At 37.0% G+C, this 14367-nt stretch overlaps 1 protein-coding gene across 1 annotated transcript; it reads right to left on the bottom strand.

Annotated features, from left to right (window-relative positions):
• Window positions 1-11615: 11615 nt before the first annotated feature.
• On the bottom strand, window positions 11616-12593 carry LOC120524630 (olfactory receptor 6N1-like). Its single transcript, XM_039746461.1, has one exon. The coding sequence runs from the start codon at window positions 12591-12593 to the stop codon at window positions 11616-11618; it is 978 nt and encodes a 325-aa protein (XP_039602395.1).
• Between the last annotated feature and the right edge of the window lie 1774 nt (window positions 12594-14367).

Genomic DNA, 14367 nt, shown 5'->3' with positions numbered 1-14367 from the left:
GCAACTTTCTTCTCACTTCAGTATTTCATTCTGATAGAAAGAAATATTTAAATTATTTTTCAGATTATTCAGATATTTCACTGTTAACTAGCACAACAACAGTAATAGCTCATCTAAAGTGAGCATCTGTCCAGCATGGTACATATTTACTATCATGTCCAATGAGCTTATCTACTGTATGCATTTTGCTCAACTGCATCACAAGAAAAATCGAAACATGTGACCTCTATCCTCAAGCCAATGAAAAAATATAGAAAGTAGAATAAATTGCCAAATGAATTCTTAAAATTTTTCTACACAGAAACTATGATTCTTGTCTGGCTGTGCTCTCATATAGGAAAATCCCACTGGGAAGTAACAAGACGCCAGAAGAGCTCCTGATGAGGAGATTCAAAACCAGCTTCACTATTGTAGTACTGTTGAAAACAGATGCCAGTAGTCAGAGCTCTCCTCTTCTTTTGGCTGTTCCCATTTAGGGGTCGCCACACTGCATCATCTGTTTCCATCTATCCCTCTTTACATGATTTTCTGCCATATTGACTTCCTTCATGTCCTCCCTCACCACATCCATAAACCTCCTCTTTGGCCTTCCTCTTTTCCTCTTGCATTGCGGTTCCATCCTTAAAATTCTTTACATGATGTACGCCTCATCTCTTCTCTGCACATTCCCAAATCATTTCAATCTAGTCTTTCTCACTTTGTCTCCAAACTGTCTTACCTGTGTTGACCCACAGGATCAAAACATTTCTCATTAGAATTATAACAATGGTTTAGGTGTCAGATGCACACAAGACTTTTTTCTTTTATAACTCATCATACATACATTTTGCCTTGCATTTCATTTAGTTAAAAGTGCCCGTGTAATCCTGTAACTGATGCTGATGATGACTAAATCTACACAACATGGTGGGTATGTTCTTGTAGTATAGTGGGTTCATGGCTAGGAAATTAATGGCCAGTTTTAAATAAATAATCACCCCCTGTGAAGGTGCAGTCTCCAATAGGGTGCGGGTGTGCGTGAGTGCCTTTCACACAGCAGTTAATTGGGGAACTGGCAGGCTGTGCCATATACATGTGCAGAGGTGGGTGGATCAGTCAGGCACCTCAATGATGCCATGGAGGTAGTGGCTCCTTGTATCTGCACCCAGTTAGACAGTAGTGGATAAAGCAGCCTCCGCGGGACAGAAGGGGAGAGAAAGAAAAACAGATCAGAAGAAAGAGAAAAAGAAAGGAGGTTAAAGAAATGAGAGAGAAGGCAGGAGCCAGTGCGTGTGAATGAGAGAGAGAGAGAGAGAGAGACAGAATTCAGGCAGCGAGGAGGAAGTCCCTTTGGAGATCGTGTAGCTGATGCACAGGAGCTGAAGGAGGCCACTTCAGCTGAGAGATTTGAGAGCTGGAGTGACTGATGCGCTGTGCAATGGGAGCGACTCCATGTAAGGCCAGGAGAAAAGCAATGGGAGCTACAGGGGTATTGGAAGGCTCAGAGAGGCATTCTACGGGTGGAGCCATGGACCGCGGGGTCACAAGTCTGGCAGTTTGAGTCAGAGCTTGGATTGCTGCCCTGACAGGGCCACAGATGGCTGCAGGGACCCAAGCCGAGACGACTTGCTGAACTGCCAATTAGGCGCCATCTGGGTGGCAAGGACCCATTTAGAGTTAAGCTAATGAGATCTCCATTTTATTGGGTTGTATAGGGGAGTGAGTTTTAAGGACAGCTTCCTGCACAGTGTTTTAACCTCACTTTAATGGATTATTTGACTTTAACCTCTACAATCGCTTATTTTTATGGATTATTTATTTATTGATTGAAGTTTGTCACTGCACTTTTGGACACTTGGTTTGTTGGGTTTTAATAAAAGCATAGAACCACTCTCACACCTACCCCTTGCTTTGTGTGAGTGTCCTCATTTGCCTGGCTCATGCCTCAAGTACGTTATTGGTTGCAGCTGGTTTGAGAGGCTCCTGGAAAGAACTGGTAGAGGGAAGCCAACCCCCATTGTCACAGTTCTCCACTTTTATATAATGGATTGCCGATATCTCTGATGGAAATTAAGTATCTTTCAAATGGTTTTGTACTCTTCACCAAATATATAGACCTCTGAAATTCTTACAATGGTCTTTTCACTTTGATTAGAAGCTTTTCTAAATGAGTGTCTACTATATTGTGGAGCCTCACAGTGTTAGAGAGTGGGCATTTACACATTCATCCATCCAACCTTCAATTATCAAAGTTGCTTAATCCACTTCAGGGTCAGGAAGGGCTACAGTCCAGTTCCAGAAGCATTGAGAGTAAGGGAGAACCAATCCACCACAGTACCCGAGACCAATAAAACAGCTCAGATATGGAATGAACTTATAAAGTCAAACAGAGAAAGTGCCTGGACCACTCCACAATGCCCCTTCATCATGAGGACCAGCCATCTATCCATCATCCAACCTGCTATATCCTAACTACAGGGTCATGGGGGTCTGCTGGAGCCAATCCCAGCCAACACAGGATGCAAGGCAGGAAACAATCCCTGGGCAGGACGCCAGCCCACCACAGGGCACACACACACACACCAAGCACCCACTAGGGACAATTTAGAATTGCCAGTGCACCTAACCTACATGTCTTTGGACTGTGGGAGGAAACCAGAGCACCCGGAGGACACCTACGCAGAACATGCAAACGCCATGCAGGGAGGACCCAGGAAGCAAACCCAGGTCTCCTAACTGTTAGGCAGCAGCGCTACCACTGCGCCACTGTGCCGCCCTGAGGACAATCTATAAACAAAGTATTGGAGATGGAGTGGGGTATCATAGAAGATAATCATCTTTAATTTGCATTATTATGCTCAAATTCTTTATTAAAATGTAATCAGTGATATTTATTTTTTTATACTGGATATTTTTGACAACATGTGAAAGTAGCTCATTACAAGAAAATTTAAATAAAAATACACATCACAACAGCATAAGTACAATATAATAAATTGTCAAATGTCCAAAAATAATAACTATAGTGGCCAGTTTTTAAAAAACAATTAGGTGGAATAAAAAACAAGTCTAAGTACTCCTAATAACTTGTTCTGCTCATTGCACCACACAGCAAAGATTTACAACCAAATGGTATCAAAATAGTTCAACCACCATCCATCCAATCTCATATAAGGGCTGTGGGCTACAGAAGACTAGCATGATAGCTTCTTCTTCTTTTGGCTGCTCCCATTAGGGGTTGCCACACTGGATCATCTTTTTCAATATCTTCCTGTCCTCTGCATCTTGCTCTGTTAAGAAGACCAGCATGATAGCACTGGACACGAATCTGGAAAGAGTAGAGGCACATTCACTCACACACAATGACTTTTAATCAGCCTAACAGCATGTCTTAAACCTGTGTTAGAAGATCAGAATAACCAAATGAAATACTTGTGAATGCAGGAAGAACATGAAAACTACATACTGGACCATAGCACCCTGATTGGGAATCAAACCATTGCGTAAATAATACTGGTTAGCAATTAGATTAATTTTTAGAAAATTAAACTACGATTTAGGATGTTTCAAAATTTATTCGATACATTGCTATATATTTAATTTCAGCAATTTACTTTAAGCATGTGTCAATGTCAAGACTTTGAAGCACATATGGTTTTTATTTGCTCTCCTGTTGTACTTTTTATCTGGTCACCTGTGTTTGTGATTTTTCCCTGTTTCAGTAATTTATAAACAAATTGTTTAATTTCATTTAGCCTGAAACTGTATATTATTGGGTTAACTAAAGGAGGCACAACGCAGTAGAGAATACCTAAGGAAACCCGAAGCTCAGCTTCCCCTTGTACACTTAACCCCGCTGTAAACGCAATGTATACAAAAAGTCTGGGAAAAAAGTAAATGGCAATCACAATAAGCTGTGTGCTGCAAGTGTAAGCAGCCTTCTTTCTTCCACTTGTTGTTGCAATCTTAAGAACCGAAATGATAATTCTTAAATAAGAAAACAAAATCAACACGAACACAGCGATGAGAATAATGCTTCCTATTGAGGTGCCCATTTGCTTAATAGAAGACGTCTCAGTACATGCAAGTTTAACTATCAATCCGTACTCACAGTACAAATGGGAGATTACATTTGAACCACAATAAGGTAGTCCAGAAGCATAAGTAACTAGAGCTACGGGGCTTAATGCTCCTATAATCCATGCTATTAGACACATCAAATATGTGTTTTTATTTGTTATTAAACTAGGGTACCGCAAAGGGTGACAAATCGAAACATAACGATCTACAGCCATGACCAAAAGAATGTAGGAATCAACAGAACCTGCAAAATATAAAAAGTACATTTGAAGAAAACATGTTTGAGACCTTATAGTATTACTTCCAAACAGATAGACTTGTATAATCTTTGGACTGATAGCAGTGCTGTAGATAACATCAGAGAAAGCAAGATTACAGATGATAATAAACATTGGAGTTCGTAATGATTCCTGTTTCTTCACCACATAAAATATAAACATGTTGCCTAGCAGAGTCATTATGTAAGTAACTATAAAGGTTAGTCCAATTAATTCTGGAAATTTTGATACTCCAGGAAATCCAGCGAAAACAAATTCCTTGATAGAAGTAATGTTTACATTCGGTGTTTGCAGTCTCCATTCTTGTTCCATGTTTTTCTGATATTCTGAAATGATAAAACAACAGCAAATGTTAAAATCTTTTTGTGCATTTTTGGTACCATGATAATATGCACTGCCTACAAGTGCAAAATCTCTCAGAAATGGCTTCTTGGCAGTCGTGGCAACTTGACAGAAGATACCGATTGTGACCTTGACAGTGGCACTCCAATGCATGTCCATCAACACTGTGGCATGTCGGCCTGCATTGAGCTGTGGGTGCTTCACCTCAACAATTTGGAAATCAAAGAGTAAAGGCGCACTGCACCCCTCCATTTACTGAGACACAGATTTGTTGTCAATCATAGCAGTTCTCGGTTACAGCATGTGATCTGATTAATGGAGTGTGGGCTTGTGAGTCGGAGACTGTCTAGGAAATACTGCATAAATGAAGACCGGGGTTTGCTAAGCTTAAGTAATCTTAAAATGCATGTTTTGGCCATCCTGTATTATGGTAAACTGCACACATGGAACTGAGGATTATAATGATTGACCAGTGACCACTTGTTAAGTCGGCACACCGCACTCTGAGTTTGGCATGGTAGGCTGTCCGGGCCCTCATGAAGGAAGCAGGGGGAGAAGGCTCTGATTAAGGGTGATTCCACAAAATTCTTGCCACTCTTTTTTCCTTCTCCTTTACTTTTTTAGTTATGAAAAACAATAAAAATCTGGAATTTACAAGCAACTTAAGTGGCAACCATGAAGCTTAGGTTTGTTTTTGACTTTACAGTGTAGCCATTAATAATGGCAAAATGCAGAATGTAAAAAAAATGGAAAGAGTAGAAGACAACTGAAAGCATGATTCAAATGGGAATTATATATTTTTTAGGAGTCCTTCATAGTAGCAGGTGCAGTTTCACTGTTTTTATCCCTTAAGTATTTATTAACATTATTGGCAAATAACAAGAGTGATCGGTGAAAGATGATGAACTTTTAAATTTAAAAGCACAATATGTGGGGGTAACAGTATTTTTATAATGACACAATTTTGGCAAAGTTACCTACATTTTCACCAGGTTTTTTAGTTTGTATGTGAAAGGAAATTAAGTTAATGTAAAAGACTAATTATAAGAATTTTAAGTCTTACAACATGATTTAAGTACACAAGCAAATGTTTACAGTTGCACAGAGAAAATGAATGGAGTCATAATTTGAATAATAACAAAGTGAAGTGATCCTTGCTGTACAGGATCAGTTTGGACACCCCCATGACCCTCATAAAATGAGCAGGTTGACTGTAAAAATAATAAAATGAGATTTCTCATTATTTAAAGTTTACCATGAAGCACATGAGGAAGATTCCTATTGAAGTCACCTGGCTTGCTATGGCTTTTTGGAACCACAAAATCAGATCAAACATACACAGTCTACACATACAGGGGATAATGAATAAAGACAGGGTGTACAATCTCCACACTGATTACTGTGAATAAATATTTTTTGAATATCACTAGTGATTGAATAAGTATGGACTCTTGCAAGTATGAACACTTGTGATGGATGTCCTTGCTCGAATTTAAGAATCATTAATTTGATAATAATAGTAACAGATGTCCATTGGAATTATAAAAGGTAATTTGTAGAACTATACTTTGCAATGCACTGTCTTTCTGTCCAGCGTTGACTTCTGCCATCTGCCGTGTGATGCCTAGATAAGCTCTGACTTCCTACAATCTTGAAGTGGACAGGTGGGGTGAACTAACATGAAAGGAGTATGTCCCATGTGTTTATGGTACACTGTGGGATTTCAGGCAAAAACGAAATTGCAGAACCAGCAGGATTAACATTTTCATAACATGCGTGGAGCGTCAAACATGGCATATGTGAGCAACACAGCTTAAAATAGGCACCGGATAAACGTTAAATACTGTAGTTATCAGACAGTCATACTCCATAGGCTGCAGTGGTAGATCAAGTGTTACATGTCACTAACTGACATTCTTGCAATAGTTTTAACAGATCACATACGACATGCTTTATATTGCTACCAGTTCTCTAGAAGTACTTACTATAGGAGGCACAAAAAATCAGAATATGTAAAAAACTAATTAATTAAACATTTACAAGGAGATGTTACTCAATAAGAGATAACATTACACCCATAATATTATAAGAAACTTTGTCTACAATTCATTTTATCCTCATACTGTATATACAAAATCATTACATAGCCATTCACTTTCCACACTTCCTTGTATTACATGGAAAATAATGTGCATGCTGTATTTAAATTAAGTCATATATCCATTAAAAAATAACACTAAAAGGTAACTTACTTTAATGCTTGTTATGTAAATAACATGAAAGGATGACAAGGCCTTTTTCTTCTGTCTGTCTTCACAAAAACAAGCACCTTTTATTAGGTGGATGCATTATATTTGATTTTTTTCTCAGAAAACCTACATATGTGGATTGATTTTAAAGGGTTTTTGAAGATCCCATATAAAACAAGAGGAACTGAGTTTCTCTGTTTGACTGCAGTGCCATATCTATTTAAATTACCACACTATAATCCCCACAGACATGAGCATAGTGCTTTTTTTTTGAATGTGTAAATCCCTCTAGTGATTTATAGTGTTCAGTACCTTACTGTTTTCACTTTTACCAGAAATGCTATTTTTAAATTTAACGGCAGGAGAAACACTGGCTCAGAGGAGCAAAGCACACTATCAGTCTTAAGCCTGCACATAAATTTCACACTGCATATACTCAGCAACTATCTAACATTCTCTTTCAAATGCATTCTCTTCTGAATTTAATGTAATATATGCAAAGAAGACATTAATTTACACTGGACTGGTTAGAATGAACTGCCCTTTATAAAACACAATGGAAAAAATAATAAGAGATTTAAGAGATAATTGTTGAGGTTATAGAACTCTGGTGTGCAGTGCTGATATTATATATTTGAGAATGGAAAAGGCCCTATATAAAAAATTGTTACTTACAATTATTATTATTTTTTTCAACCCACTATATCCTAACACAGGGTCATGGGGGTCTACTGGAGCCAATCCCAGCCAACAAAGGGTGCAAGGCTGGAACAAACCCTGGGCAGGGTGCCAGCCCACCGCCAGACACACACACACGGGACAATTTAGAGTCGCCAGTGCACCTAACCTGCATGTCTTTGGAAACCAAAGCACCCGGAGGAAACCCACGCAGACACGGGGAGAACCCAGGAAGCGAACTCAGGTCTCCTTAATGCAAGGCAGCAGCACTACCACTGTGCCACCCCTATTATTATTATTATTTCACCTTCCTCTCAGTACACTAAGGTACATTGATGCATTTGCCAGAGGTCAACCAGACTTCCCAGGCTTTGAATTCAGCTTCTTGTTATGCTGAGGACTCGGCAATGAATGCAGGCTGTGCCAAGGAGTGGGATCTTCTGCATCTCTTTCGCTCTGACTCTACACGGGAGTTTGTCCAGCTGTTCTTGGAAACCTGGTCTTGATGGTTCCCAGTGTGCCTACAACTCCTGGAGCCAGTCTTCTTCTCCAGTTCCACAAGAGTCTGACTTTGATCTCTAGGTCTTTATACTTGATGATCTTCTATGCCTCCTTGCTCAGAAGTAGTCTTATCCCACATGATGATACAATCTCCAAGTAATAATAATAATAATAATAATAATATTTAAGTGAAACTTTGTATTACCATGTTATGTAACAGATTTATTTCTATTTTTTTCCCACAGTCTTGTGTTAGACCTTTAAACTCGTAATAAGGACCCAACAATTACACATAAAAGAAAAAAGGAAAAAGATAAAAAAGAACATTTAGAATTAAAGCAAAATTAGATTTCTGCAAAAAACAGGTTCTTGATTATCTGCCAATCCAGGTATCTTGGTATCATCGGCAAACTTAATCAGCTTATTGCTTATATTCTTATCTAAATCATTTGTATGTATTAAAAATAGCAGCGGCCCTAGCACTGACCCCTGTGGGACACCACTCTTATCATCAGCCAATTCTGATGAGGTTCTTTACACCATCACCCTTTGAATCCTGTGTCTGAGCCATTTCTGCACCCATTGACAAACATCACCCTGAACACCCACTTGTTTTAGTTTGATGCCCAACCTCTCATGTGGCATCTTATTAAATGTTTTCTGAAAGTCAAGATAAATAATATTATCATATGCTCCACTTTGGTTGTATCCTTTTGTCGCTTCCTCATAGAATTCCAGCATGGTGGTAAAATATGACCTCCCTCGTCTGAATCCATGCTGACTGTTCAGTAAAACACTGTTCTTGTCATGTGTTCAATTATTTTCCTGTGATGCATGTTAAGCTTACCGGCCTATAGTTTCTTGGATCTGCAGATATGAGGAAAATACGCAAACTCCAGCTTGCATCTGGGCTGAAAGTTGAAACTGCAACTGAGAGGCAGCAAACTACCACACTTCACCAAGTTCTGTGGTGCTTAAAAGACCTTAATCACTGTCCCCTTTTGTATGCTTGTAATCTTACACGTTCAAGCAGCCATGCCATCTGCACTTCTCTGCAGGTAATCCAGCTGGAGATAAGCATGTTTGGGAGATCAACCAGGAAAGCTTGTGTTGCTGCTATAAAAGTTGTTGGTGAGGCCAGCAGAGACCACAGCTTAGCCTGTGGTGTGTGTGTGGATCCCATTGCCCCAGTGCAGTGAGAACACTGTGCTGAAAAATGGTGTTGTCCTTCAGATGAGACACAAAATCGAGGTCCCTACTCTCTGTGGTCATGAAATATTCCTGGGATTTTTTGAAAAGAGTAGGGTGTATCCCAATATCCTGGATAAAGTACCCAACACAGTCTTATTCATTCTGATTCCCTAATCATCCCTTGTCTTTATCTGGTTGTCTTTCTCACTCCTTCCCCAACTGATTGCTAAGGTTGAGTGCACTCACACAATAATGGCTACCGTCACATTGGTGGTGATTGCAGTGGCCCCACCACTGACTATGTAAAACACTTTGAGTAGTTAAAGCTCTATATAAATTTCATTTTCTTTTTCTTCAAAGTCGAAAACTTCAGTTTATGTTAACCTAACCAATTAGAAAATGTCTTTAAAGAGCAATGGACATTCCTAGAAGGAAGTGTTCTCCTAGTGAATCTAACTAATAGAAGTCAGCCAAAATATGACTGAGCATCTCTTATAGTTTTTATTTATCTTGACATTCTGGAAGTCCAGAAATATCTGCCTTTCTGTTGCTTTGTTTCCAAAGTTTTGCATGACATCTGCACTTTCTAGTGGCTTTAGCTTCATGTGAAGATGGGAACTGTGGGACTATGTTAGATCCAATTGCAGCTGCTTTGGAAGGGTTTTCTATCTCCTGAGCATTTGTCTATCTTTTGAAGAGTTGTGTGCTGCAGTGCTTTGTCATTATGGGCAAAATGTCCATTTTGATTACAATGTTAAAATAACAATGCCATGTAAATAATGAATACCAGTGACTTTACTTTCCTGTATTGAGGAAGTCAATTTTGCTGTCAGGGATTTTTGTAATTCAAAACTGGCCTGCTTCATCTGTTATTTTCAAGAAAATACATTTTGTGATGCACTGCTTTCTGCAGTCAGAAAGATGCAGTTCTGCTGCATGTCAGCTGCCTTAACATGCAAATATCATATCACATGTTAATAAACAACTTGAAAAGTGCGTTTTCTGTAATTTCCCAGCTGGGCTGCATCCTTCGGTTCTATCTTGAATGTAGCATCCTTGATCCTAACCAAGGAATCAGCTCTGAAGAAGATGAATTTGAATTTACAAATACAATACAAAGTACAATACACAGCTCTTTGGAAACATACCCTGTTCACATCCAGCATATCTTGTGTGAATCAATTTCATCTGTCTGATTGTGTGTATATCCCACAATTAATATACACAAAAAGATGTCCTTAAAAGATCTTTGTTTGGGGTTCAAATATATACATGAGTCATTTCTACGCTAATTAGTTCAGACAAACCATCCAGTTTCCCAGCATGGAAATCAACTCCTCTTTAGTATGTCAAACTACTATAGTGCACATTTATGTAGACATACTCACTCTAAGTGGGCCAGTACAGGCAAACTAACAACATGCTGCTGGACCTCAAGAGACATTTGGAAATTCTGGAGAAAACCCACAAGAACAAAAGCTATGGCATTCAAACTCAATAGAGAAGGCACAGTCCATTCTCTAAGAGAAGAGCGACAAGGCTGATTCCAGGGCTACAGGGGATGAATTGTGAGGAAAAAGGCTAGCCATTTCAGTTTAAGCAAAATAAGACTAAGAGGAGACATGATTGAAGTGTTTAAAATTATGAAGGGAATTAGTGGATTAAGACCGTTATATTAAAATGAGTTTGTCAAGAACACAGGGACACAGTTGGAAGGAAACTTGTTACGGGTAAATTTTGCACAAATATTACAACATTTTTTCTTTATACAGAGAACAATAGGAACATGGAATAAACTACCAAGTAGTGTGGTAGACAGTAGGACTTTAGAGACTTTCAAAATTCGACTTCGGCCTGTTCTCATCTACATTGTTCAAATGTTTTAATGCTACACAATCTTAAATCTTAATTTAAACAAATTGTTATAAAATAAATACTCAGTGTAAACATATTTTATTACTTTAATTTATAGAAAATTACAGTAATTTACTCTTCGCTTTATGATGTTGCAGTATATATTCATGCTGCTCTTGTACAATCATTACAATACACCAATACCTTGTTAACAAATGTTGTCTCAAAATATCCTTTTACTTCAAAGAGAGTTTTTATACTTTCATGCTTAATAATATAATAAGTATTTCTTTTATTAAATTATAAGCATCTTTTAATATACATTACATACAATGTTTAAAATATGTACTCTTTTGAATAAAAATATAAGAATTGGACATGGAGTATACATTTATTGGTCATACGTACATTAGTGTGTGATATACATATCTTGCTTTGTACATACATAAGAAATGTCACTTTTTTATGATAAAGAAGGAAGTTGAGTTATATCTTTGTGTTTAAGTATTTTAAACATGACCTGTTTGATTTCCTTTAATCTGAAGCTGTAGATGATTGGATTCAGGATAGGAGGCAGGAGACAGTAGATGATACCTAAAGCAATACGGAGATCACCCTGCAATGAAAATCCAGCCGTGAAAGCGATATACACAAATACTCGAGGTAGAAAATAAATGGTAATCACAATAAGTTGGGTGCTGCAAGTATAAGCAGCTTTCGTTCTGCCACTCACTGTAGTAATCTTCAGGACTGAGATGATTATTTTTAAATATGACAACAAAATCAGCAAAAATGGACAAAGTAGCACCAAACACCCTACTGAAATTCCCATCTGTAGATGAAATGTTGTGTCAGTGCAGGCAAGTCGAACCACTAAACCGTATTCACAGTACAAGTGAGAGATCTTATTAGGGCCACAATAAGGAAGAATAGAAGCATAACTCACTATAAGAAGAGGATTGGCAGCTCCCAGCACCCAGGCCACTGAGCACATCCTCTGAGCAACTGTGTTTGTTATTAGAGTCGAGTAGCGTAAAGGGTAACATACAGACACGTAACGATCTACTGCCATGACTAAAAGAATAAAGGAATCAACCGACCCTGCAAAATGCAAAAAGTACATCTGCACTAAACATAAATGTATCTTTATAGTTCGGTTACCAAAAAGGTAAGTTTGTATAATTTTAGGACTAATGACTGTGCTATATATGACATCAGAAACAGCAAGATTACAGATGATAATAAACATTGGAGTGTGCAGCGTTTCATGTTTCCTAATTACATAAAAAATGAAGATATTGGCTAACAATGTCAGAAAATAAGTCAATATAAATGTCACTCCTAATAACTCTGGGACCAGAATTAATCCAGGAAAGCCTGCAAAAAGAAAATCACTAATAGACGTGTAGTTGACATCATTCAGTTTCCATTCTGCCCCCATTGTCTAAAAGAAAAAAGATAATATGCTTGAAATTACTACTCTCTACATTTTACGAAAATTAGGTGGTATTTTAAATGAATGCAAAATACAGCAATCGGGTCATTTCCTAGTAACACTGAGCAATACTTAAATGTATCTCATAATAATGTTGCACTGTTTTTAGACAAAGATGTTAATAATTACATTTAAATTTACAAACGAAAGATGATGAAATAAATGGTTATGTGTTTATGAAGCATATGTTGGTTACTAAAAAAAATATACAGTATTTATACAGAAAGGAGAGTTAAATAGTTCAGTTTATATTATATTTGATTCAAATTTACTTATACAATCACTATCAGGAGTTTTAAGAGAACACACACAGACGCGTATATATATATATATATATATATATATATATATATATATATATATATATATATATATATATATATATATATATATATAAAGATATTCACCTCCTTTAGAAAATTCACACGTTATAATATATATCATTAACGTAGTGCTTGAATATGCAACAAACACAAATATAATCAAAGGAGGTGACAATTTAAAGAGTTTAAATCTATCACCAAAAGCTTGCTTAAATCTTTCATTTTAATTCTATAAAAGATCCAAAAGTAAACAATAAATTAATATTTCTTCTATCTATTCATCATTCCATTGATTTTCCAACCCTCCACATACAATTTTGAGTCATTTAAGTAGATTCATTATCTTAGATATTCAAAAATAATGAAGAGATTTTGATCAAAAATTCCATACTTACCCATGAATACTCTGCAAAATATGTAATTAATTAAATGATTGCTCTCTAAAGAGAAACCCTTTCACATTATGTTGTTTCTTCCTTTTATAGCATACTGTGCATTACAGTATTACATTTAAATCAAATTAGAAGAAGACTCCTGGGTAGGTCAGAATGCCTGGTAACAAAATTCTTGCAAAGTATTTTCAATTTAATAGTTTCTATTGCTATGTTTGCAATTTCTGGAATCCTTACTGCATTTTTTTTCTTGTCTATTTATCATCTGAATATTTTGAGTTTTGAACACCTAAATATTTTTTAATCAGCTCCTGGAGTAAATTGTAAATAAGCATTACCACTGAATTTCTGTAATGAGTTAAAATAAATAAAAAGATAACTCACATTTGAAGTGACTATAGATTGATGTATCTGAAGTTGTGTCACGGCCACTCTTTGCCTTTTGACATCTCTTCTCCAGACTCACACTCTTATTTATAGCACTCGCTATTCCACAGAGATCATAACCTGATGACAATGCAATGCCAGAAAAGGAAAAGTAGCTTCTCTCACTTTTAAACTTTCTATCTTATATTCTTTAGTACGATTATCTCAAAATGTATTTTTTCATGTGTATGAACACTAAATTCATAAACAATTTTGCTGCTGTTTTCCCAAAAATAAATAAAGCTTCAGTGGTTATTGCTTGAATTAGATTAAACCTTTAAGAAAGGCAAAACTTTGTTGTAGTGCATCTTAATTAACAACTTATTTGTTGTATTTATTAGTTGTCCTGAGTCTGGTTTAATCTATTAATGACAATGTCTTTTTAGTTTATTATTATAACTATTAATATTGGTTGCTGTTGCAGTATTGTCACGTGTACAGGTGATATTTTTATTACTAAACAGGTCTTCCTCAGATTAGAGGCTTAACACTGCCTGGAGATTATCTAACCATTTTGAGTCAAATGTGGGGTCGAAATATTTAGTCTTGAACAATGAAAATCAACAGAGAGCACAGTTT

The sequence above is a fragment of the Polypterus senegalus genome, chromosome 2 (genome assembly GCF_016835505.1).
Source record: "Polypterus senegalus isolate Bchr_013 chromosome 2, ASM1683550v1, whole genome shotgun sequence".
NCBI classification, from domain to species: Eukaryota; Metazoa; Chordata; class Cladistia; order Polypteriformes; family Polypteridae; genus Polypterus; species Polypterus senegalus.
The sequence above is the reverse complement of the archived record's forward strand: the minus strand, read 5'-3'. Positions and strand labels throughout refer to the sequence as shown.

Coding starts and splice junctions, on each gene's coding strand:
- LOC120524630 (XM_039746461.1), bottom strand. CDS start 12,593: ATGGGGGCAGAATGGAAACTGAATGATGTCAACTACACGTCTATTAGT.